Raw genomic sequence first — 25,863 nt, 5'->3', positions numbered from 1 at the left:
TGGTATGTTAGTTTCTGCTTTACAACAAAATGAATCAGTTATATATATATGTACATATGTTCCCATATCTCTTCCCTCTTGCGTCTCCTTCCCTCCCACCCTCCCTATCCAACCCCTCCAGGCAGTCACAAAGCACCGAGCTGATCTCCCTGTGATATGCGGCTGCTTCCCACTAGCTATCTACCTTACGTTTGGTAGTGTATATATGTCCATGCCTCTCTCTCACTTTGTCACAGCTTACCCTTCCCCCTCCCCATATCCTCAAGTCCATTTTCTAGTAGGTCTGTGCCTTTATTCCTGTTTTACCCCTAGGTTCTTCATGACATTTTTTTTCTTAAATTCCATATATATGTGTTAGGATACGGTATTTGTCTCTCTCTTTCTGACTTACTTCACTCTGTATGATAGACTCTAGGTCTATCCACCTCATTACAAATAGCTCAATTTCATTTCTTTTTATGGCTGAGTAACATTCCATTGTATATATGTGCCACATCTTCTTTATCCATTCATCCGATGATGGACACTTAGGTTGTTTCCATCTCCAGGCTATTGTAAATAGAGCTGCAATGAACATTTTGGTACATGACTCTTTTTGAATTATGGTTTTCTCAGGGTATATGCCCAGTAGTGGGATTGCTGGGTCATAAGGTAGTTCTATTTGTAGTTTTTTAAGGAACCTCCATAGTGTTCTCCACAGTGGCTGTATCAATTTACATTCCCACCAACAGTGCAAGAGGGTTCCCTTTTCTCCACACCCTCTCCAGCACTTATTGTTTCTAGATTTTTTGATGATGGCCGTTCTGACCGGTGTGAGATGATATCTCATTGTAGTTTTGATTTGCAGTTCTCTCATGATTAGTGATCTTGAGCATTCTTTCATGTGTTTCTTGGCAATCTGTATATATTCTTTGGAGAAATGTCTATTTGGGTCTTCTGACTATTTTTGGTTTGGGTTGTTTGCATTTTAGATATTGAGCTACATGAGCTGCTTGTATATTTTGGAGATTAATCCTTTGTCCGTTTCTTCATTTGCAAATATTTTCTCCCATTCTGAGGGTTGTCTTTTTGTCTTATTTATGGTTTCCTTTGCTGTGCAAAAGCTTTTAACTTTTATTAGGCCCCATGTGTTTATTTTTGCTTTTATTTCCATTTCTCTAGGAGGTGGGTCAAAAAGAATCTTGCTGTGATTTATGTCATAGAGTGTTCTGCCTATGCGTTCCTCTAAGAGTTTATACTTTCTGGCCTTACATTTAGGTCTTTAAACCATTTTGAGTTTGTTTTTGTGTATCGTGTTAGGGCGTGTTCTGGTTTCATTCTTCTACATATAACTGTCCAATTTTCCCAGCACCACTTATTGAAGATGCGGTCTTTTCTCCATTGTATATTCTTGCCTCCTTTATCAAAGGTAAGGTTACATATGTGTGTCGGTTTATCTCTGGGCTTTCTATCCTGTTCCATTGATCTATATTTCTGTTTCTGTGCCAGTACCATACTGTCTTGATTACTGTAGCTTTGTAGTATAGTCTGAAGTCAGGGAGCCTGATTCCTCCAGCTCCGGTTTTCTTTCTCAAGATTACTTTGGCTATTTGGGGTCTTTTCTGTTTCCATACAAATTGTGAAATTTTTTGTTCTGGTTCTGTGAAAAATGCCATTGGTAGTTTGATAGGGATAGCATTGAATCTGTAGATTGCTTTGGGTAGTAAAGTCATTTTCACAATGTTGAGTCTTCCCATCCAAGAACATGGTATATCTCTCCATCTGTTTGTATCATCTTTAACTTCCTTCCTCAATGTCTTATAGTTTTCATCATACAGGTCTTTTGTCTCCTTAGGTAGTTTTATGCCAGGTATTTTATTCTTTTTGTTGCAGTGGTAAAATGGGTGTGTTTCCTTAATTTCTCTTTCAGATTTGTCATCATTAGTGTGTACGAATGCAAGAGATTCCTGTGCATTAATTTTGTATCCTGCTGCTTTATCAAATTCATTGATTAGCTCTAATAGTTTTTCCAGTAGTATCTTTAGGATTCTCTATGTACAGTATCATGTCATCTGCAAACATTGACAGTTTTACTTCTTCTTTTCCAATTTGGATTCCATTCATTTATTTTCCTTCTCTGATTGCTGTGGCTAAAACTTCCAAAACTATGTTGAATAATAGTGGTGAGAGTGGGCAACCTTGTCTTGTTCTCGATCTTAGAGGAAATGATTTCAGTTTTTCAGCACTGAGAATGATGTTGGCTTTGGGATTGTCATATATGGCCTTTATTATGTTGAGGTAGGTTCCCTCTATGCCTACTTTCTGGAGGGTTTTTATCATAAATTGGTGTTGAATTTTGTCTAAAGCTTTTTCTGCATCTCTTGAGATAATCATATGGTTTTTATCCTTCAGTATTTTAATGTGGTGTATCACGTTGATTGATTTGCATATATTGAAGAATCCTTGCATTCCTGTGATAAACCCCACTTGATCATGGTGTATCATCCTTCTAATGTGCTGTTGGATTCTGTTTGCTAGTATTTTTTGAGGATTTTTGCATCTCTGTTAATCAATGATATTGGCCTGTAGTTTTCTTTTTTTTGACATCCTTGTCTGCTTTTGGTATCAAGGTGATGGTGGCCTCGTAGAATGAGTTTGGGAGTGTTCCTTCCTCTGCTATATTTTGGAAGAGTTTGAGAAGGATAATTTATAGCTCTTCTCTAAATGCTTGATGGAAGTCGCCTGTGAAGCCATCTGGTCCTGGGCTTTTGTTTATTGGGAGATTTTTTTTTTTTTTTTTTCAGTACGCGGGCCTCTCGTTGTTGTGGCCTCTCCCGTTGCGGAGCACAGGCTCCGGACGCGCAGGCTCAGCAGCCATGGCTCATGGGCCCAGCCGCTCTGCGGCATGTGGGATCTTCCCCGGGCCGGGGCACGAACCCATGTCCCCTGCATCGGCAGGCGGACTCTCAACCACTGCGCCACCAGGGAAGCCCTGTTGGGAGATTTTTAATCACAGTTTCAATTTCAGTGGTTGTGATTGGTCTGTTTATATTTTCTTCTTCCTGGTTCAGTCTCGCAAGGTTGTGCTTTTCTATAAATTTGTCCATTTCTTCCAGGTTGTCCATTTTATTGGCATAGAGTTGCTTGTAGTAATCTCTCATGATCCTTTGTATTTCTGCAGTGTCACAAGTTACTTCTCCTTTTTCATTTCTAATTCTATTGATTTGAGTCTTCTCCCTTTTTTTCTTGATGAGGCTGGCTAATGGTTTATTAATTTTGTTTATCTTCTCAATGAACCATCTTTTAGTTTTATTGATCTTTGCTATTGTTTCCTTCATTTCTTTTTCATTTATTTCTGATCTGATTTTTATGATTTCTTTCCTTCTCCTAACTTTGGGGGTTTTTTGTTCTTCTTTGTCTAATTGATTTAGGTTAAGGTTAGGTTGTTTATTTGAGATTTTTCTTGTTTCTGAGGTAAGAGTGTATTGCTATAAACTTCCCTCTTAGAACTGCTTTTGCTGCATCCCATAGGTTTTGGGTCATCGTGTTTGCATTGTCATTTGTTTCTAGGTGTTTTTTAGTATCCTCTTTGATTTCTTCAGTGATCTCTTGGTTATTTAGTAAGGTATGGTTTAGCCTCCCTGTGTTTGTATTTTTTACGGTTTTTTTCCTGCAATTGCTATCTAGTCTCATAGCGTTGTGGTCGGAATAGATACTTGATACGATTTCAGTTTTCTTAAATTTACCAAGGCTTGATTTGTGACCCAAGATATGATCTATCTTGGAGAATGTTTCATGAGCACTTGAGAGGAATGTGTATCCTGTTGTTTTTGGATGGAATGTCCTATAAATATCAATTAAGTCCATCTTGTTTAATGTGTCATTTAAAGCTTGTGTTTCCTTATTTATTTTCATTTTGGATGATATGTCCATTGGTGAAAGTGGGGTGTTAAAGTCCCCTCCTATGATTTTGTTCCCGTTGATTTCCCCTTTTATGGCTGTTAGTATTTGCCTTATGTATGAGGTGCTCCTATGTTGGGTGCATAAATATTTACAGTTGTTATATCTTCTTTTTGGATTGATCCCTTGATCTTTATGTAGTGTCCTTCTCTGTCTCTTGTAATAGTCTTTATTTTAAAGTCTATTTTGTCTGATATGAGAATTGCTACTCCAGCTTTCTTTTGCTTTCCATTTTCATGGAATATGTTTTCCATCCCCTCACTTTCAGTCTGTATGTGTCCCTAGGTCTGAAATGGGTCTCTTGTAGACAGCATATATATGGGTCCTGTTTTTGTATCCATTTAGCCAGTCTGTGTCTTTTGGTTGCAGCATTTAATCCATTTGCATTTAAGGTAATTATTGATATGTATGCTCCTATTACCATGTTCTTAATTGTTTTGGGTTTGTTGTTGTACGTCTTTTCCTTCTCTTGTGTTTCCTGCCTAGAGAAGTTCCTTTAGCATTTGTTGTAAAGCTGGTTTGGTAGTGCTGAATTCTCTTAGGTTTTGCTTGTCTGTAAAGCTTTTAATTTCTCCATCAAATCTGAATGAGATCCTTGGTGGATAGAGTAATCTTGGTTGTAGGTTTTTCTCCTTCATCACTTTAAATATGTCCTGCCAGTGCCTTCTGGTTTGCAGAGTTTCTGCTGAGAGATCCGCTGTTGACCTTATGGGGGTTCACTTGTATGTTATATGTTGCTTTTCCCTTGCTGCTTTTAGTATTTTTTGTTTGTATTTAATTTTTGATAGTTTGATTAATATGTGTCTTGGTGTGTTTCTCCTTGGATTTATCCTGTATGGGACTCTCTGCACTTCCTGGACTTGATTGACTATTTCCTTTCCCATGTTAGGGAAATTTTCAACTATAATCTCTTCAAATATTTTCTCAGACCCTTTCTTTTTCTCTTCTTCTGGGACCCCTATTATTCGAATGTTGGTGTGTTTAATGTTGTTCCAGAGTTCTCTGAGACTGTCTTCAATTCTTTTTGTTCTTTTTTCTTTATTCTGCTCTGCAGTAGTTATTTCCACTATTTTATCTTCCAGGTCACTTATCCATTCTTCTACCTCAGTTTTTCTGCTATTGATTCCTGCTAGAGAAGTTTAAATTTTTTTATTGTGTTGTTCATCATTGTTTGTTTGCTCTTTAGTTCTTCTAGGTCCTTGTTAAACGTTTCTTGTATTCTCTGCATTCTATTTCCAAGATTTGGGATCATCTTTACTATCATTACTCTGAATTCTTTTTCAGGTAGACTGCCTATTTCCTTTTCATTTGTTTGGTCTGGTGGGTTTTTACCTTGCTCCTTCATCTGCTGCATATTTCTCTGTCTTCTTATTTTGTTTAACTTACTGTGTTTGTGGTTTCCTTTTTGTAGGCTGCAGGTTTGTAGTTCCTATTGTTTTTGGTGTCTGCCCACAGTGGGTGAGGTTTGTTCAGTGGCTAGTGTAGGTTTCCTGGTGGAGGCTACTGGTTCGTTTGTTCTGGTGGGTGGGGCTGGATCTTGTCTTTCTGGTGGGCAGGGACATGTCTGGTGGTGTGTTTTGGGGTGTCTGTAAACTTATTATGATTTTAGGCAGCCTCTCTGCTAATGGGTGGGGTTGTGTTCCTGTCTTGCTAGTTGTTTGGCGTGGGGCATCCAGCACTGGAGCTTGCTGGCCGTTGGGTGGCGCTGGGTCTTAGCATTGAGATGGAGCTATCACCAATTGATATTACATGGGGCTGGGAGGTCTCTGGTGGTCCAGTGTCCTGAACTTGGCTCTCCCACCGCAGGGGCTCAGTCCTGACACCAGGCCCGAGTACCAGGATCCTATCAGCCACATGGCTCAGAAAAAAGGGGAGAAAAAAAAGAAAGAAAAAATAATAATGATAATTTTTTAAATTATTTAAATAAAAATTATAATAATAATAAAAAAGAAGAGAGCAACCAAACCAATAAAGAAATCCACCAATAATAGCAAGCGCTAAAAACTAAACTAAGATAAACATAAAAATCAGAAACAAATCAGTCACAGACAGCAATCCCCACGTCTACAGTTTCTCCCAAAGTCCACCGCCTCAATTTTGGGATGTTTCATTGTCAATTCAGGCATTCCACAGATGCAGCGTTCATCAAGTTGACTGTGAGGATTTAATCTGTTGCTCCTGAGGCTGCACAGAGAAATTTCCCTTTCTCTTCTTTGTTCGCACAGCTCCTGGGGTTCAGCTTTGGTTCTGGCCCCATCTCTGCATGTAGGCCGTCCTCAGGCATCTGTCCCCACCCAGACAGGATGGGGTTAACGCAGCGGCTGATTAGGGGGCTCTTGTTCATTCAGGCCCGGGGGAGGGAGGGGTACAGTAGTTATAATTGGAATGCGGGGCGAGCCTGTGGTGGCAGAGGCCAGCATGACGTTACAGCTGCCTGAGGTGGGCCATGTGTTGTCCTGGGGAAGTTGTCCCTGGATCATGGGACCCTGGCATTGGCAGGCTGCACAGGCTCATGGGGCAGTGGGGGTGTTGTGGGTAGTGACCTGTGCTTGCACACAGGATTCTTGGTGGCTGCAGCAGCAGCATTAGCATTTCATGCTCGTCTCTGGGGTCTGAGCTTATAGCCGTGGCTCACGCCCATCTCTGGAGCTCATTTAAGCAGTGCTCTGCCTTCTGTGGGCAGACAGGAAAGGAATCCCCTCTCCTTGCACACCCTGAAACAATGGTCTCTTGCCTCTTAGGCAGGTGCAGACTTTTTCCCCAGAGTCCCTCCTGGCTATCTTGTGTGCACTAGCCCCCTTCAGGCTGTGTTCACGCAGCCAACCTCAGTCCTCTCCCTGGGATCTGAACTCCGAAGGCTGAGCCTCAGCTCCCAGCCCCTACCCGCCACAGTGGTGAGCAGACAAGCCTCTCAGGCTGGTGAGTGCTGGTCGGCACCCATTCTCTGTGTGGGAATCTCTCCACTTTGCCCTCTGCACCCCTGTTGCTGCTCTCTCCTCCGTGGCTCTGAAGCTTCCCCCCCCCCGCCGCCGCCCACCCCGTCTCCTCCAGTGAAGGGTCTCCCTAATGTGTGGAAACTTTTCCTCCTTCACAGCTCCCTCCCAGAGGTGCAGGTCCCATCCCTATTCTTTTGTCTCTCTTTTTTCTTTTGCCCTACCCAAGTACATGGGGAGTTTCTTGCCTTTTGGGAAGTCTGAGGTCTTCTGCTAGCATTCAGTAAGTGTTCTGTCAGAGTTGTTCCACATGTAGATGTATTTTTGGTGTCTTTGTGGGGAGGAAAGTGATCTCCACATCTTATTCCTCCGCCTCTTGAAGGTCCCCCCTGAAAATGGTTCTTTCTGGAATATGCCAGGACAATGTGGTCTTTTGCAGTTAACTGTTTCTCAGAACACAAAAGGGTGAGGGGTTTCCTACCAATGCTGATTTCTAGAAGCATGGGGCTCCAAGTTCAATACTGTCAATGACATGACTCTGCTTTGTCAATTCTGTCTATGGAATTTCTCTGTATTCTCTTTTGTATGCCATACTATTTCTGCTTGCCTTTTTTGTTTGTTTTTTGCTTTTGTTTTTCTGTGCTTATGACTTGGTTCCCTAACTTAATTGTAGGCTCTCTGAGGGAAGGAAGTATGTCTTATACTGATTTGTATTCCTCCTCTTCCCCAATGCCCTCCTCTTTTTGCCTAACAGTGTTCCATCCCAACTACCCAAAAGTTATTGACTTCAGTAGAAAGACATTATTTCTTTTTTGATGTGCTAAGATAGTAAGTAGATATATAAATTGTAAGCTTTTCATAATTGGAAATAAGCATCCAAGAACTTTTAAAGTTACATATTTAACTCTTGTTTACAGGGAATTCAGGGATGGACAAACCTTTTTCTCTAATTGGTTTCTTTCTGCTTGCATACATAATGCCAACCTATTCTTTTGCTTAGGTGATCGCTGAGTTCACCTTCATGCGCAAAGTCTGTATCTACTGGTATTTTTACCAACTTCCTGCTGTCTGGTGTACCTGTCTCATTGACTCAGCTTGTGAACCAGGGCATTGTTCAGAATATGAAATATTATGGAAGAGATTTCATGAAGGAGTTTATGCGTTGTGTAGGCAATAAAAAGACCTTACAATCTCATAGTAACAAAGATGCCATTTTAAATGATGCTCATGCCTAGAATTCTGTTTCAAATAAAATATCAGGGAGAACATAGGAAAAAAATGGGCTGAATGTTCAAAGTGTCTGTGGAAGCAAAAGAAACTGAAGCATTTAAGATGAGGCCTTAAAAACAAATTATAATACGTTTGATGATAATGTTCTTTTACATCTACTCAACACGGCTTAATGGAAGCGCAATAAAAGACTAGGTTAATGTTGACAAGAGTTTAAAGCGACACAGTATCAGTGATAGCAAAACGGTAAAGGACATCAGTGAAGTCAGTGAAGACAACTTTAGTGAAGGAGACAAAATAACTTTAGAAGAGGCTGCTTCAATCACCATTGTAATAATTGCATATACAGAAAGGCAACCACACTGCACTGCCCAGGAGGTCATGCATTTGTACATTCTCCACTCAGCTTTTATGAGCAACGAGTGCCAAGACTTACTCACAAAAAAAAAGAAATTCTAGGTTATGTCATAGGGTCAGTACGGAGAAACCAAGTCACCAACATCTTCTACATATGGCTGAGCAAGATAGTCTTAAAAGCCCCTTCTAGATTCTAGCTTTCTTAAACTCCTATAAGTAGTCATCAGTGTTCATCATGATGACCCCAGGATACTGCAATTTTTAAAAATGATTTCTGAGTCATTAGAGAAAGGTTCTGTTTTGTTCAATATAGTTATGATATTTTAAATCTTTGAAAATCAGGGATCCCGAATAGGAAATATTACCAATCAACCTGAATATTTACTTTACCAAAACACTTCATTCCCTGATCATTCTGGGCCATTCACCATATAATGTTCTTAGGTAGATTTTTGTTTTTCTTAAAAGAAGGGGAAATTGTAAGGGAATAGATCTCAAGGGTTAGATCCTTGGCTAAAGACTCCCTTGGATTGCTTGTGGCTGTTGGCTGTAGCAACTTGTTTTCTTGCAGAGATGAAGCATCTGGTTTTTGTTATCTCAATGATGCTGTCCTGGGAATATTACGATTACGACGGAAATTTGACCGTATTCTCTATGTGGATTTGGATCTGCACCACGGAGATGGTAAGCCCTTCACTTTCAAAGGTGCTTCGCTGCTAGGACTGCAGGTTTTTATCAGTAAAGCTGCTTCTAGGCAGCTGGTAACAGGAGAAATGCCTCTTGCAATTGAAATTTTCCTAATCCAGAATCCTCAAGTAGGTAGAGATTCTTTTAACTGATGCAATGCCTCCTGTGATGACCAAGCTGCTTTAAAATACCAGATTCTTGTAATTTCTCCTCCCCTCTCCTCCAGTAGCAAAGCTCTCCAGTAGAGAACTTTAAGAAGTGGAAATCAGGGTAAGATTTCCTAGTGTTTACTCCAGTGCTTAGTGACCTCCCTCAGTCCACTTCCATAGGTTCTAAATGAAATCTGCAGTCAGAGTCCTGATGCTTCTCTTAAAATAGAAGAGATGCATGGTGGACTAACATTCTGAATTTTTCACCAATAGGGATACCAGCTCATGCAGAGATCAGAATCTGTGCTACTTGCTTTGTATTGCTAAAATATTTAGTCCTGCACAAACTCAGGGTACCTTCTCTAACTTTTAATAGCAGTAGACTAACAATTTGCCTTAACCCCATTAATCCTCTCTTAGAAGACTTCACTAAAAGGATGTATTAAGCCCTCCTGTGTACTTTTCATCTAGAACGTAGAGCTGCAGTGACAGTTACCCTCATTCTGTTTCTTTACTATAGCCTGTGTATGACACATATTTCCATCGATCTAGGACACTTATCCAGTCAAATTAGTTAAGGATATTCCCTCCCTGCCCCCACATCAGTGATTCCTGCTTCCCTGTTTCCAGGGATCTTTTGAGACAAACTAACAAAACCAAGGCATAAGAGATGAAAAGAATAGTATGTGATGGAAGCTAGGGTCAGCTCTGCTGCCAAAACAGAAAAAGGAAGAAATTGTGGGAGAGACCTCCCAGGGAGTTCAGCTAGATGGACGCTTCCATGGAATGGTGACAGAAAATTAAAGGTAACAGAGAGAAGTGAGAAGGGTTAAAACAACCAACACACTACTTTGAGAACCATGTCCAATGAATATCTGAATACTTAGCCAATGCAGAATCCAGCCTTGCTCAAAACCCTTCAGAGGCTCTTATTGCCTATAACAAGGGTAACATTTGGCCGGTGGCTTGTTTTTGTATGACCAGAGAGCTAAGAATGGTTTTTTACATTTTACAAGGTTGTAGAGCAGAAAAAAATACAATAAAGACCATGTAGTTTTCAAAGCCTAAAATATTTACTATGTAGCCACTTGGTTTGTTAAACCTCGGCCTATAGCAATGGTTCTCAAACTTGAATGTTGATCAGGATGACCTGGCGGTGGGGAGAGCTTGTTTTAAAATGCAGATTCCTGGGCCACATCCACCAGATATTCAGATTTAGTAGGTCTGGTATGGAACCTGGAAATCTCCATATTAATATCACCCCAGTTGTTCCACAGGCTACACTTTGAAAACCAGTGTTCTTCAAGGTAAAGTCCACATTATTTGCCCTGTCTTTCAAGGCCTGCCTCAAAGAGGCCTCACCTCCTCTCTCCAGCCTTCTCTCTTACTACTTGCTGTCCAGCCTACTCTATTCAATGATGCCCAGACACGTCTCACTGTTCCCTCCTCCCTGACTCTGCGGTACTTTTTCCTAACTTAGTTCTGTATTCTTTTCCCCTTTTGCATCTTCAGGTTCTACCCAAGAGCTCAAGTTGGTAGCAGATCTGTCCCGACCACTCCAGCCCAAGTGGTCTCTCCCCCTGTTCACTGTATTGTCCTGTATTGTTTCTATCACTGATTTGATATTTAATTATATATTGTCTTATATTGTGAGCGAATTCTTTAATGTGTATATGGCTTCTCCTCCCATAGAAACTTTCAGTTCCTCCAGAGCAGAGATCAAGTTATTTACTTCTTTCTGTCCTATGCAGTGGCAGGAACAAACAGACCTATGCCTATAGTAGTGGTTCAGTAAAATATTTGTTGAATGAATGAGTGATTATGAAATTCAAACTCTTAGTATCAGAGTTCAAGAATAGAATCAAGTCTATTGAACCATGTAAGAATGAAAGAAGACTGTCACCTGAAACCATTCTTTCCATTTGCAATGTTATTTCTATAGCATTTATAGTTTCCTGTTTTAGCCAACTTTTATGGTATGTTTCACTTCGGTTTATTTCCCCTCTTCAGCACCTCCCTTCCAGTGACCCCTGCCCCACTTCCAAACTCTTACACATTTGGTTTATTTTAAATCTCCCATGATTCTACAACTGGCATCCTGCGGTGGCCTCAGCAGCACCCCTACCCCATCTTCACCTTCTTTCAGCTACCTAACCACTCTTCGCTTTCACAGCGAGCCCCATACCCTCCCCTTTGTCTATGTCCTTTCTTAAAGTATGATTTTCTAACAACACCTAATGGCATCTCCCATGAGAAGTGATACAAATGGCTACTAAACATATGAAAAGGTGCTCAACACTATAAGACTCAGAGAAATGCAAATTAGAACAAGACGGTTCTTTCTGCCTAAGATTAAAAAGAATAATGATACCCAGTGTCAGTCATGATGTCAGAAAACGGGAACTCTTACACACCATTGAGAGAAGTATAAATTTGTACCACCTTTCTGGATGGATAAATAATCAGGATTTTCATGAATTATCCTTGTCTATACTTCCATTTCTAAGTTAAAATGCTATTTTAATTTATTTTCTTTTGTTTTCTTTTGTTTACCTAATGCCTTGTGCCTGGAGCCTTTAACTGGTTTTAACTGCCTCCCCAGGGCAAAACATAAGGCTTGGGAAATTCAAACATACCTGTGATATACAAATAGAGTCAATATTTTTTTAAGGTCTCTGTTGGCCTCTAATGAAGACTGAAAGCATTAAGTAAACAGAGACAATTTCTTTATTCAAAGTATCAAAGAGGGTAATACATGAATTTGCTAAGAGTTCTTCCATTTTACAAACGGATTATCTGAATACAGTATGACAATTATGTGGTTCTGGGAGGAAAAGTGTAGAGGTGGGCAGCATGTTTATCTGAATAAGTAGTGGCTTGTTAGAGACATCTTCTATCTCCCAGGCCTCTCTTCATTTTCTGACTGTTAAAATGGAAAGGAGACTCCTTTCTAGAAGTTTTTCCTCCTGTCTTTCTCCAGGCTTTAAAAAGCTGTCATTCAAGCTGCTATTAAGGGCTACTTCCATGTTTTAGCCAGAAACATGTACTATAAGTTACTTAGTACACACGGAACTTTGGGTGAACTGCATTTATAACCAAATCTGTATTATAGAGAGGCATTTTATAATTAGGTTTTCACTATGTAATGCCTAATGTTCGTATTGGTCATGTTTTTCAAAGGGTTGCCACATTGTACTTCTTTGAAAAAAATCCCAAGAATTTAACTTAGAACCACTGAAACAAAACATAAAACTTCCAAGATGATGCCAGTTTCCTTTATGCAGCTCTGTTGACAATGCCTCAATTATGAGCTCCAGCCCTTCCCCACCTTTTAGAACAGGTTGTCAAAGAGAGCCTGCGCATCCCCATTGCTTGGAAATGTCCAGCTTTAGCTTGAGTGAATTTGAAAAGGAACCCCAAACTTCGCTTGAGGCCAGAGTTGTACCTCATCTTGTAATGACAGAGATCCAAGACGAGAGTTTTGTTACTTTTATTCCTCAGCTTGCAAGCTTTATTATTGCTACCTTCTCCTCTCTCTTCCTTCCCACAGCTGCTTTCTAGAGTTTCAGTTGTTGAAAACAGAGATTTGTATATATGAAGTGATTCTTCTGCCATTTCTTTCTCTGGTAGGTGTAGAAGATGCCTTCAGTTTCACCTCCAAAGTCATGACGGTGTCCCTGCACAAATTCTCCCCAGGATTTTTCCCAGGCAAGTGATCTGTGTGCTCAGTATTACATTTGAGGAATAAATACTGCAGTTCTATACATTTCTTATATCTTGTATTTCGATAGCTGCGTGCTGTGAATGCCATATTGGTGCTACTCCATGCAAAACATTTAACATAGGTCATTTCAGGTGACAGCGATAAAAGAAATGTAATGCTGCTGCTTTTTCCAGATGATTTTCATGGACTGTCAATAGACAGTTCACTTACACTTACAGTACTATCAGGTAGCCTGTGTAACCCTCAACATCCTGATAAGTGCGATGATATATTAGTATTATGTCAATCTGAGTCGTATGAAAAATCTAGTGAAGAAGTTAATCTCTATTTTTTTGTTCGTTTGATCCAGCAAGATGGAGACTAAGGTTTTCCCATTTTCTTACAGTTTTCCTACTTCCCCAACACTGTTTACAACAGTTTTTTTTTTAATTTCATTCCCTTAGAAACCATCATTCATTCAAGATTGTTCTGCTAATTGACCTTTTGATTTTCTGAATTGCTATCAGAGAAGCCTTCAGGTTTTCTAATTCTCATGTTCTTAAAACTGTTCTCCGTGTTCCTCTCTTTGACAGGAACAGGTGATGTGTCTGATGTCGGCCTAGGGAAGGGACGGTACTACAGTGTAAATGTGCCCATTCAGGATGGCATACAGGATGAGAAGTATTACCACATCTGCGAAAGGTATGGCTGCAGTGCTGAGCCAGTAACAAGTGCATTACTTTTCTGTAGGATGCAATGGCCCCCAATCCCAAAGAATTCTTGTTTTCAAAGAACCATTTGAAAAAAAATTAAAAAGCTACTATATACTCACGTAGCTTTTGTACACTGCTCACTATGCTTATTTGATCAGGTAACCATCCCCTGTCTGGGAGAGCAGAGTGTTTGGACCAGAGCCACACTCTCAGTTTGATCTTACCTGCCACTCTGTATGATTAAGGCCTTCCCAAGAGCAGAGCTTCTCAGCTGTCCTGGGGAATCCCTTGTCTACTAGTTTCTTAGCTAAAACCTGCATATAATATGATTTCATTAGCCTGGGAGGGTCAGTTTCGGCTTTCCGTTATGGAGATCTGCTTCCATCCACTGGTGTGAATATTAGAGAGTTCTTTATTACGAGTTCTTGAGTTCTATCCGTTGTATTAAAATTGGAGTCAGAAATCTGTTCTTTTTGCGCTATGGTTAAGGATTACATTACAGCCACTTGTAGGCAGACAGTTTGGTGCCACTGTGTAGATCAGACCATTGGGGCTGAAAAGCCCTACGGAATGGGGAAGAGGGTGGCTAAACTCATATTTGTGAAAATTGAGATTGGTCAGGTACAAATTCACTGCTGACATTGGCAGTAGAGAAAGTGAGTCTGACTAGAAGTCAGCAAGTCAACATTACTTAAGGTTGAGGGGATTGAGGTGCTTTTGATCCCTCTCCCACTCGGCTCAGATTTCTCCCAACCTTCTGGTGGAAACAGGGACTTCCCAAAGGAGCCTGCACTGGCCGTCATCACTGGCAGTTGTATAAACAAAGTAGAAGTATTAAAAAATAAAAACTTTATGCTTCAAAGGTGCCTCTTAGCTCAAGAGTTTTGGCAAGCTGGGTCAGCAGCAGCAGCCCTAGCCTCTTCATATTTTGATCATGTCCCCTGGCTACCTCTGCATTGTCAGACTGAAAAGGCCTCTTTTTCTTTTTTTTTTTTTTTTTGAGCCTGCCATTGATGGTTTTAATTGCCCTTCTTTGTTCCTCTTGGGCTCTGTTCTGTCCTTCTTGATATGTGCAGATCAGAGCTGCTTACGTAACTTTACCAAAAATGTCCTGTAGTTCTATGTAAAAGGAGAATTATTTTGTTTTTCTTTTAATCCCCTTATTGACAGTGCCCAACATTTTGTTGCCTTTTTTTTTTTATTTTGCCATATCAGGAAAATATGTTGTTCTCTTCAGTGCTCTGTCCACGGGGTTTCCTAGAGCTTTTTCCTGGGCCTTAATTGAAAGGTCAGCACTCATCATCCTGCAAGTGTAGTTTGTAATCTCTGGCCTTCCCTAAATGGATTACCTTACATGTGCCCCTATTGAAGCTCATCTGCCAGTCATAAAACCTCCTGAGGTCTTCCTTTCTCCCCATCACCTTGGCATTTCACTGCCCAGAAAAGCTGAGTATCATCTGCAGACTTGAGGATTTCCCAGTGCCCACCCCCAAGCCAGTCTACTACTTACCCTTCTTCAATCAGAAAAATGTCTGTTTCTCCCCTAAATTTGCTTTCTCTCTCTAAACCAGTTCCTACATGATTTTTAAAAATTGTAATCCCATAGAATTTCATGTTTAAAAACCAGCCTTGGTATCAAACTTAATTGAACATTTTAAAAGTGAGTTTAGCCCCAAGGAAAAGCTCCGTGGAGGATCACACATGATTTCCCTTTACAGAAACCATGTTGCCGCCTCCACCCCAGTGTTCAGATAGCCAGCGTTTATTAAAGATTCTTCTAGCTTGCCTACCAGAGTACCAGACACTCGTCAGTTTATAGTTCCCAGGGCCCGTTTTACCTGTGGAGCCGCACCGGCAAACCTCACAGCGATCACCCAGAATAACAAGCTCCAGGTTTTGATTAGAGGGACAATCATTTTTCCCTTTGACTTCTTTCAGAAGTCATGTGGTCAGGGTGTTGCATGAAGGCAGTTCTGATTCCAAGGGTGCCAAGAAGGCTTTCTGACCCAAACATCTCTCCCATCTGTTGGACTAATATCTGAAATTCCTTTAACAGGAAACACACTTTTATTCTACAATTAGAAATAGGCCTTAAAATGGAACCTCTCCTCCTTACCCTAACTCTGCCATGGATGTACGGTTCCACAGAGCTTTTCTTGACAGCAGATTTTGAAAGGATTAGAGCGTGAGCACCCTGAGCATTCAGAGGAGCAGTAATGGGAAAGGGGCACAAACAAGAAAACAATCTTTGCCACCTAAATAGTTTTGCAGAGGGTCAGCCCTAGTAACTGTATTGCTTAGTCCCAGTCATTACGTTTTTGACTATTTCTAGTTTGTTGCTTAGAACCAGAATGTCTTGTTCATTTACCATTATGACATCTGGCTCATCTGCCTACCTCAAAAGACAGAGTAGACGGAAATAGCTCACTTGTGTAAAAAGGTCATTCAGTTCATCTGCAATCTCTTTTTCATCCTTTTTGTTGTATGAGCCCACTGGTTTTCTGGCTCACTTCTTACCTGTGATAAATAAAGGACCTCTTATTGCTGGTTCACTTACAAGATGCTCTAATTTTCGTTTGCCACTAATTTGCTCCTGAACTACATCTCCCTGTGGGATTCAGGAGCCCTTTTTCTTTCCCTTCCTTCCTTCTTTTCTTCCTTTTTTCCTTATGTCTTTTTCCTCTGCTGTAGCCTTTTTTCACTTTGCCAGCTAGGCAGGAACTTAATGGTTTCGTCTTAAGGTGAATATACTCTCTTTATTTAAAAAAAATGTCTTAGGGTTTCCTTTTTAATAGACTGGAAATGGAATCTTTACCTGAAGGTTTTCAGCACTAAAAGCTCCATTTTATGAAAAAGACAATTTCACAGTGAGAGCTCCCTAGGTCATTCCATGCTAATTTAGAAGGGCAAGGGTCACAATTCCCAAAAGCTTCCCATAATTTATATACAGGCAAAGTTTGATGGGAGAGGAAAGCTGTTTTGCCAAAAGGACCGTTTGCTAATTCCCAGCCTCTGTCATCTGAAAGAGAAAATACTGCTCTGCCTTTGTTTAACCTGTTTGCTCTCTAATTGTATTTGAATGCAATATGAGATAATCTTAATAATGTTTAAGCTACTACCCAGAAGGCTGTGTTGATGACTTTGGGAACATTTATAGTTAAGGAGTCTAGGAGAAAAGGACAAATAACCAGTACTTCTTGCGGTTGGTTCAAGAGGGGTACCTCTCTGAACCCTTAAATCTTGCAGGATGACCAAACTACTTGCCCACTGTGAGCTGTCATGACATATGCATAACTTGAAGAAGAATTTCAGAGTTGTGTCCAAACTTCTTAGTTTGTATCCTACCTATAATTTTACAGCCCTAACAGCCAGAAAGCATTCTTTACTAAATGTCCAGTTATTGGGATATATCTCATAGGAAAGCTATATATATGGTACTTATGGTATGTATGGATACAAAGCATACTAAAGTTGACACAATATTTGGGGGAAGAAACCTCACATTTTGTTAAGAATATTCAGCTATTCAACTTTGTAAAATAATTAAGTACAGACACTGCATAAATATTTCACCAAAAGGAAAACACATTGTTAAACAGGCTTCTCAATGAATAGGACTTATGAAAGGCCCTATTAAGCAGGGCTTCTCAATCAATAGTAGTCTTTATATCCACATATGCAAAACTTTGCTAGTAAGAGCTATCAGTCCAACCAAAGAAATAATCTTATTCTAGTGAACTAGGGTTCACAGTAGTAGTTATTAAAATAAGAATCTTCCTGTATTTGGCCTGTTTACCTTGAGTCCTATGGCTTATATTCTGTAACTCAAAATTAAAAGAAACCTTTTTTTGCCATCAAAGACCATTGACCTAAAGAAAACTTCAGGGATTCCGGAAGTTAAAAGAAGCAACAACAACAAAAATAATATTTTTGCCTCCTTTCTTTTATGAGAGAAATATTATACTTTTCTATTTTAAATAATTTTTATAGCCCTTCAACTGTTTTTTTCAAATGATTCTACTGTGCTTGGGATAACCAGGATAGCCTACTCAGAAAGAACTTGTTCTCTAGGACAACAGCAAGCTCATTAAAGGAATAGCTCATTTAAACCCAAGCTTTTATTCCTGTGGGGAATTCCTTCTTCCATCTATACTGAGCTCTGCTGCTATTCAATGAGGAAGAGAAAAAAAACCATATAGTGTCTCTGTGGTTTATATTTATTGTGTGAGAATTTTCCTTAGAGCCTGACATGGCCCCTGAAATACAAGTCAGTAGAGTTTTAAGCACAGGATTCATTCCTTATGGGTCTGGGGCCAAAATTCACCTCTCTGAAGCCACTCTGACCTTCCTACGAAAGAATCAAGTGCCTCAAGTCACCTTATAGGATTTTTAAAACATTAATTAACAAGAATAAAGGGGGAGCAAAATACAACAACATAGGGGATTTGTTTATATTTTAGTATAATGACACTATTTTATTCATTCATTCGACAAATATTTATTGAGTGTCTGCTTCATGCCCGCCCTGTACGTAGGTACTGGTGGTGGTAAACAAAACGGATGAGGTTCCCACACCCTGGAGCTTAGCTCCTAGGGAGGACTTGCCTGTGCCAGGAATTGTACTAATCATTTATTTGATTTTTTCCATTTGATACTTATAGCAATATACAATCTATAATACCTGCAAAGGTAGGTATTCTTATTCCCATCTTATAAATGAGAAAACTGGAGCTTAGAAAGGTTGATTTGTTTAAGGTCACACAGTTAGCATTAACCATCGGCTACATTGTCCCCAAAGTATCACGTGGAAGTATGAAATGTTTTCACAAGGAAAAAATACCACCCCCCAAGACTTCTTGGAAATTTTTATCTCCGGGGATTGCAGAAAAGTCCTAAAAAAAATAAACCATTTAAGATTATGCAAATGAACCACAAGACCTGTAGTATACACAATCCATTGTGCTTATGTTTGTGAAAGTACAACTTAGATTTTTGCCAATTAAAAAAAAAGCTCTTAATCCTAAGGATTTAATTTGTAATTTTATGCATCAAAAACAAGAATAAATATTGTGAGATTTTACTTCTTAGGTTTTAAATTTCTGATTAAAGTTTGGAAACATGGAGATTCTGTAAATCTGCTTTTTCCTTTATTTTCAACAGAGAAAATCCTGACTTCCTTCTTTAGAAAGTGAATAGTGTCACATGTCATTATATAGAGGTCTCCTCACACAATTCTTTTCATGTGTTTTTTGGGGGACTAGTATTGCTAAAGACTTTTAACATTATGCATTTTTGCAACTGTAGGCATAATTTATATCATCTCTTGGTCCTAGCAGGCCATATCTACATATAGGGTAGAGATTCTCCATCCATGCTATAATTTGTTCATCCAATACCAATGGAATAAAATGAGAACCAAGGGACATCACTAAAGGATATTTAAGTGAAATGTTTTCTTTCCCTATTGACTTTTAATGTTATATTTAAAGAAGAGATGTTTTAATGATGATAGGTTTTTCTTTCACTATAATGATGTCATCTTGAATTTATCTTGCACTTGGGACTCCAGATTCCTTATCATTCAGTTTTAGAAGCAGGTAGATAGATCCTCAGTGAAAGAGAACCCAACGATTATAGCCTAATCCTTTGAGCTTGGTGATGTGGCAAATCCTATAAGAACACATAATCATACATAAATATTTTAAGCAATACAAATTTTTTCAAAATTCTCTTTCATCTGATGAGAAGGGAAGAACTCTTTAGAAATGTGCATTTGAGAACAAAAATTTATATAGCCTTACTTCCATCTTCATCCCCATTTTCATTACACTCTGAGAGCTGGTGAAAATTCTTTACAAAATTACCTCTCTTTGGGGCTTCCCTGGTGGCACAGTGGTTGGGAGTCCGCCTGCCGATGCGGGGGACACGGGTTCGTGCCCCAGTCCGGGAACATCCCACATGCCGCAGAGCGGCTGGGCCCGTGGGCCATGGCCGCTGGGCCTGCGCGTCCGGAGCCTGTGCTCCGCAACAGGAGAGGCCACAACGGTGAGAGGCCCGCGTACCGCAAAAAAAAAAAAAAAAATTACCTCTCTTCAGTCGGGTCACACCTATACCACCTTGATCATTACTAGGTCACTATGGCCCAGTGATAAAGGTCATGGAAGCTGCTACTTCTTTGTATGAGCCTGGAACGTTGAACTCAGCCCTCCATAAGTAAGATATTTGTAGTCAATGCTTTTGTTCTGTTTGATAAACTTCTATTCTGCCTCTGTGTGGTATGGCAGATGCAAATTGCCTGTTGTTTCTGGAAAATGGATGACTCAGACACTAATTAAATTCACTGTTAACATTAGGCACAGGTGGAAATGAGACCAAAGCGGGCCATTCATTTAATGTTCCTAATTTGATGTGTCTTTTAAAATATAATATTAAATTCAAAAGACATTAAGTGCCTAAGAGTATAGGATAATTTGGGGGGGGGCTACTGTGCTTAATTGACTGTGTTATCCTGAACCCTCCATCAGTGAGCCCGCCTTGTCCCCCCGTACTTGGTTAGGGTGGCAGTGGAGAACTGGTTTTTTTTCCCTCACCTGATCATTTGAGCTTTATATCCAGGTGGTTAGAAAGACAGTTCTTTTTTTTTTTTAACATCTTTATTGGGGTATAATTGCTTTACAATGGTGTGTTAGTTTCTGCTTTATAACAAAGTGAATCAGCTATACATATACATATATCCCCATATCTCTTCCCTGTTGCATCTCCCTCCCTCCCATCCTCCCTATCCTACCCCTCTAGGTGGTCACAAAGCACCGAGCTGATCTCCCTGTGCTATGTGGCTGAGAAGGACAGTTCTTATATCCTTCTTCCTCGCTCGACCAGTGGCTTTCATGACAAGTTCCTAAACTCCTACACCAAGTAGCCCTGACACCATGACAGCCCCTACCCCTAAGCAGTCTTCCTAGGCGATTTATTTTTTTTCATGTAAGTCCAGGAGGACCATCTCCTGGAATTCGGTGGGTTTGTTCTGTCACTATGATGTGTACCTTCTCTGCTCTCTTCTTAGTGCTGAATGATCCCTGCCCCCTGGAGAAAGTGACCCGATTCTTCTTCCACAGCAGTAATAGGTTCTGAGGCTAGAACATGCTCTGAAACTACCCAGAGGCAGGAAGACCTGACTCATAAATGGAAAACTTGAGAATTACACCCTCTAACGTAGGGCTGCCCTGAAAAGAATCCTAAATTTGAATATGTCTGTGCTTGGTGGGACATTCTAACATCAAAATTCATATTACTCCTCTTAGCTTCTCTCCACCATGTACCCCCTCCCCCATCCTAATTCTCTCCCCTCTCGTGTTGCTTCCTCACTGCTCTGTCCCCTCGCTCTAGCCTAAAAAACCTGCCCTTTACGCTCCACTCTCACAGGTTACAGCTCTGAATGACTGTGCCTGACACTGTCATTCACCCGGCAGCTGCCAGCACTGATGAGCTGCCTGCTTTGTTGTATCCTGTTGACATAGGCTGTACAGAGATTTAGTTAAATCTGATGTCCCCCACCTGACAAAAAGGCCCAATGCTTAGTTTGGCCGGGCTTTGCTCTCCATGTGCTGTTACCCACTGAACCATCAGGAAAGAGCCATACCCATTGGTACTTAAAGCGGGACCAAAGAAAAGACACCTCGAAGAAAGCCATATCAAATAACCAGCTAACAAGTTAAAAAGCGAAAGGGTATGTGCATTTGCCTAGAGACCGTGCAAGTGCTGCTGAGGAGTGAGCTGGATGCAAAGGGGTTTGTATATGCTCACCCTGAGCAGGAGAATCCTGCAGAGGAAGGTGAGGGATGCTGGGGTTGGGGCAGGGTGGTAGGGGGACCACCTTAAATATATTAGGGATGAAAGTAGAAAAACATCTATCCTATTTAATTATAGGCAAGCCTCACTAACTCAGCCTAATAAGAGGAAAGCCAGTCTGAATTATGGAATATTTTTAAATACATTTTTATTATTTTCAAGCACTGGACACGCTAGTAATTCAAACTAGACTAACAGCATCGTACAATACCTCAGGGAAAGGGCTTTAAGAATCATTTGTAATTAGCATATCAATTATTTGTATATAAGTGGATGTGCAAAAAGTGCATAAAAAGTTTATTCTCTTAAGTAGGACAAACATTCCCCAGCACAGTCCTGTTTACACTATTAATTTGCTTAGCCAGCCCTTTTTGTGCCAAGATAGATGTATGTAAGACATGCTTATTTCCTCAGGGAAGAATGAATCGCTTCCCTATGTTTAGTCCAGTAACTAAGAAGCGGAGCGCCACTTGATTGGGTTGGGATTTCCAGGATATGGAGTTTTGAATTTGCATACAGACTAGAGAGATTTCATATGGAGAAGATCTGGCAGCCGTTGCCAGAGACCCAATTTCCCCATCTGGATTTCATTGGAGTGATCTGGATTTCATCAAGCAACAGGACACTGATCCTAAATGATCCACCAGACACTCTAACATAGGCATGTTTAAAATACATCCTGCCCCAGAAAAATAACTGCTAAAATATGATGAGTTGGAGTTAGTCTATGTGCAGTACTTAAAAGTAATAAAAATGCATTTATTTTTAAGTCCCACAAAAACCATGCAATATCAAGTTAATGATGAAAATCAATCCCCAAACTCTTTTCTTGCACACCTCATTGTGTGACGGCATGGCAGAGATTTCCAATCATCTGGGAAAGGATATTATATTTTGATGAGCTGCACCAGGTGCTAACTATATGGCAGGATTTCGGCTTTGAATCTTAGGGAGGCCCTCCTGGGTAAAGAAGGGTGAGGGAAGGGCTAGGGGCATGTTTATTGTTAGCAAATCATTATTGTCTACCTAAGTTCAAAAATCAGAGCAAGTGAATTGAAAAAGAAGAAGTATCAGGTATATAGGGAGTGTAGAAAATATGATTAGGAAATGAGAAACAGAGATATAGGCCTATATTTCTACCCGTATGTATTAAAACTGTGCTCTAGGTAAACTGTGAATTCTTCAAGGCTTAGAGAGTAAAAACTAAGTGCAGAGAGCATAAGCACAAGCAGTAAATATACACACAAATGTTGTAACTACAGTTTGGAATGACTCCAACTCTCTCCTTTCCCCCAAGGGCATCACTATCCAGGGTCTGCAAAGGCCAAATAGCTGTTTGGCTTCCAATCTGATTTTTTGCTAAGAAATCAGAGAAGTCGGTTTCAATTTTAATAATATATTCTCCCAACCTCTATCTAACAGAAAGGCACTTGTGTTTCTGCCCCTTCTTAAAGTGAATTTTGTGTTTGGTGAAAGGTAATAGATTGGCAGCACTGGAAAAGGAATTACTGTATTCCCAGAACAGGTATAACCAGGCAGTGACACTGAAATTTCTCTCTGCCTTTGGGGAACATTAGAGTACCATTCAGGAAGTCACTGCTATGGTGTGCTGTGCTGAACTCAACAATATCCTTGTGGGCTGAAGGAATTAACATAGCACTCGAAGGGCCTGACTTAAGGCCATTCATTTATTCATTCAACATTAGGGAGTGCTTACCATGTGCCTGGTGCTGGGAGAAGACTTTTGCAAATGTTATATCATTTAATCCTCATAATAACCCTGTGAGGGAGAGAATATTCTTGTTTTACAGAGACGGTTCAGAGAAGTGATTTGTCCAAGTTGCTGTTGCAAGCACTGGATCCAACTTTGTCTGACCCCCAAGTCCAGTGTTCTCCCTGAACTCCATGCTGTGGAGGCTGCAAAGGGGGTGGATGAGACATGCCCAAATAATGTGATGCATAGCAAAATGTAATCTGGGCTTGTGTGAGGGGTCCTGGTGGTTATAGAGCAGTAAAATGACCTACCCCAGGTCAAATAAAGAGTCATTAGTATAGCTAGACTTAGGATTCATATTCTTTAAGCCCTCTTCCATTTTGGGGTTTTTTGGTTTGGTTTTGGTTTGGTTTGTTTGTTTCGGTTTAGCTCTCCAAACCAGCCTGCCTCTCCACCTACCCCCTGCGCAGATAATATATATTCTGCTTCCTAGGGCCTTGGGCCTTTCAGAATGCGAAGAGCCAAAGAGCACTGGGGTTTAGTGAAAAGAGCACTAGATTTGAATTAGAATCTAGGCCTACCGCCCTTTAATTCTAGATGACTCACTTTCCCCTGTGTGAATGAGAATGGTTTACTTCAAAGAGGTAAAGAGATAAGTAATAATAAACTAAAAATAGTGCACAGCCCTTTTTGTTGCCAAGGTGACATAATTGATGAGTGGAATTACTTACTACAAAGCATGTTAGAAAGGGATGCCAATTAGAATCTGTGTTTCTGTATAATGGACTCAGCAATGAGAGAAAAGATGCCCCTGTAAAATATTAAGAAACTACATCTTAAAAAATAAAACAGCAAAAGCAATCTGAGGATTGTTTGGGAAGGTTGGGGGTTTAGAGGTTTGAGGTTGGTTTGTTTGTTTTTCTTTTATAGCTTTGGGTGTTTTGTTTTGTTTTATCCTAAAGATGTTAATGGAATCAGTACACCTTGTCTGATGCTAAAAGCAGAAAGAGAGACTTATAGGAAATTAAATGTCTTCTGGATATGTCCAAGAGGCACCCATGGCCCCAAACAAAATGACACATCATCCTCACCTCAGGGAGCCCCCCCACCCCAGTTCCCTGCATCCCTGAACCATTTGTAATAGATATTCAGGAATCCCCGAGGCATTTACCATATGCTGCATCCCCCGCAGGTTGAGTTTTTGCAGAATGAGTCAGCAGTACCTGAGTTGAGATATGACTGAGGGAATTTAGAGAAGACAATACCTGTGAAAAGTTGACAAGCTCCCATTTGAGACTGATTAGCCATCTTTGAGTCCTTAATGCAATCCCGCCTCTGAATCCCATACAATGCAATAGGTTTAAAATGTTTATCATAGAAAGGGTTTTGCTGTTGGCAATAAATTTTCTCACGTTGACTTTGGAAGCTCACAGTGTTAGTAGCAAATATTTCTCTCTTCTCTCCATTTCCTGCCCTTCTTGGTTTTTCAACTTTGAATTCCTCATTTCTTTAATCTCTGTTGAGGAAGTCTCTAGAGGGTGCTGAGGGTGCTTGTTGGAAAATACAAAGATGATAAGGCTGGTCAAGGCTGATTTGCAAGCGAGCAGTTAGGAGACAAACCTGCTAGGAGCATGCACCAATCAGTGGTCTAGCTATAGAGGGGCAAGTTTGGGTTACCAAATCTATCACCAACATTGATTAAGGATAATTGTCACACCATCTTTCTGGCATTCCATTTCCCTGAGAGGAATCTTTTAGAACTTTATGTATTTAAAAACAAACAAAACAAAACCAGGTTCCACCACTGGTATTAGAGGTAAAGTGGCACCAGTGAATGATCCCAAGGGTACACCATAGAAGCTGTGGTCTACCCTGATGGAATAAAAGAAAAGGGGATAATGCTACAGTTTGGTTCTTGGGCTTTTCCTTTTATCTAAAAGCATCATTAACGTCATCACCCCTGGCTTTTAGCCACCTCCGGCACCAATCACCTTCCCCAAATCAATGCCTGTAGAAACAGCTGCCACAGCCTCTCGTCCTCATTTGCATAGCCTTGTCTGAAGAGCAGACTGCTCAATACTGAGGGATCCGGTTTCTCATCAAGAAAATTGCATTTCAAATGAATATCTTATGTGTTTATAGGGAAGTTACTAATGTAGTATAATGAGATGCCTGTCCTCCCCCTCCTTTCTGGGTAAGCGATTTTATACTTTCCCAAAACCTAAAATTAATGATTGCAGTGTAGCAGATAGCACTGTTACAGTGGTTAGGGAAGCTTTCCCAAAAGCAATCTGGAATGATATTTCATTCATTTATTCATTTAATAACTATTTATTGAATGCCTCCTATGTATAAAGTATTAAGCCTACCCTCAAGGAAGCTGGTGGAAATTTTTAAATTATAGATACACAGAGAGATATACATATATATTCACATTCATACACAGTCTAATAAAATGAAACATGGAAAGTTATAAGAACCATAAGAGATAAAATGCAGTGGGCACTCAAAGGGAGAAGATACTTCAGAAAAGGGCTTAATTGAGGAGGTAACATTTGATCTGGCTTCTAAAGGGTAGCTAATTATTATA

At 40.2% G+C, this 25,863-nt stretch overlaps 1 protein-coding gene across 5 annotated transcripts in view; it reads left to right on the top strand.

Annotated features, from left to right (window-relative positions):
• HDAC8 (histone deacetylase 8) overlaps positions 1 to 25,863 on the top strand; it is a 244,229-nt gene that overhangs the window by 70,682 nt on the left and 147,684 nt on the right. For all 5 annotated transcript variants that reach the window (XR_003796451.1, XR_003796450.1, XM_029241489.1 and 2 more), the window contains exons 5-7: positions 9,031 to 9,143; positions 12,926 to 13,003; positions 13,592 to 13,700. Coding sequence is in view for 3 of the 5 variants with exons in the window: in XM_029241489.1 (XP_029097322.1) it covers positions 9,031 to 9,143; positions 12,926 to 13,003; positions 13,592 to 13,700 (300 nt within the window). In the remaining 2 variants the exon portion in view is untranslated. The remainder of the gene's footprint in view (positions 1 to 9,030; positions 9,144 to 12,925; positions 13,004 to 13,591; positions 13,701 to 25,863) is intronic.

This window comes from Monodon monoceros, unplaced genomic scaffold (assembly GCF_005190385.1).
Source record: "Monodon monoceros isolate NGI ecotype Baffin Bay Population unplaced genomic scaffold, NGI_Narwhal_1 Super_Scaffold_22, whole genome shotgun sequence".
Lineage (NCBI taxonomy): Eukaryota > Metazoa > Chordata > Mammalia > Artiodactyla > Monodontidae > Monodon > Monodon monoceros.
This window is presented reverse-complemented; position numbering and strand designations above follow the sequence as displayed.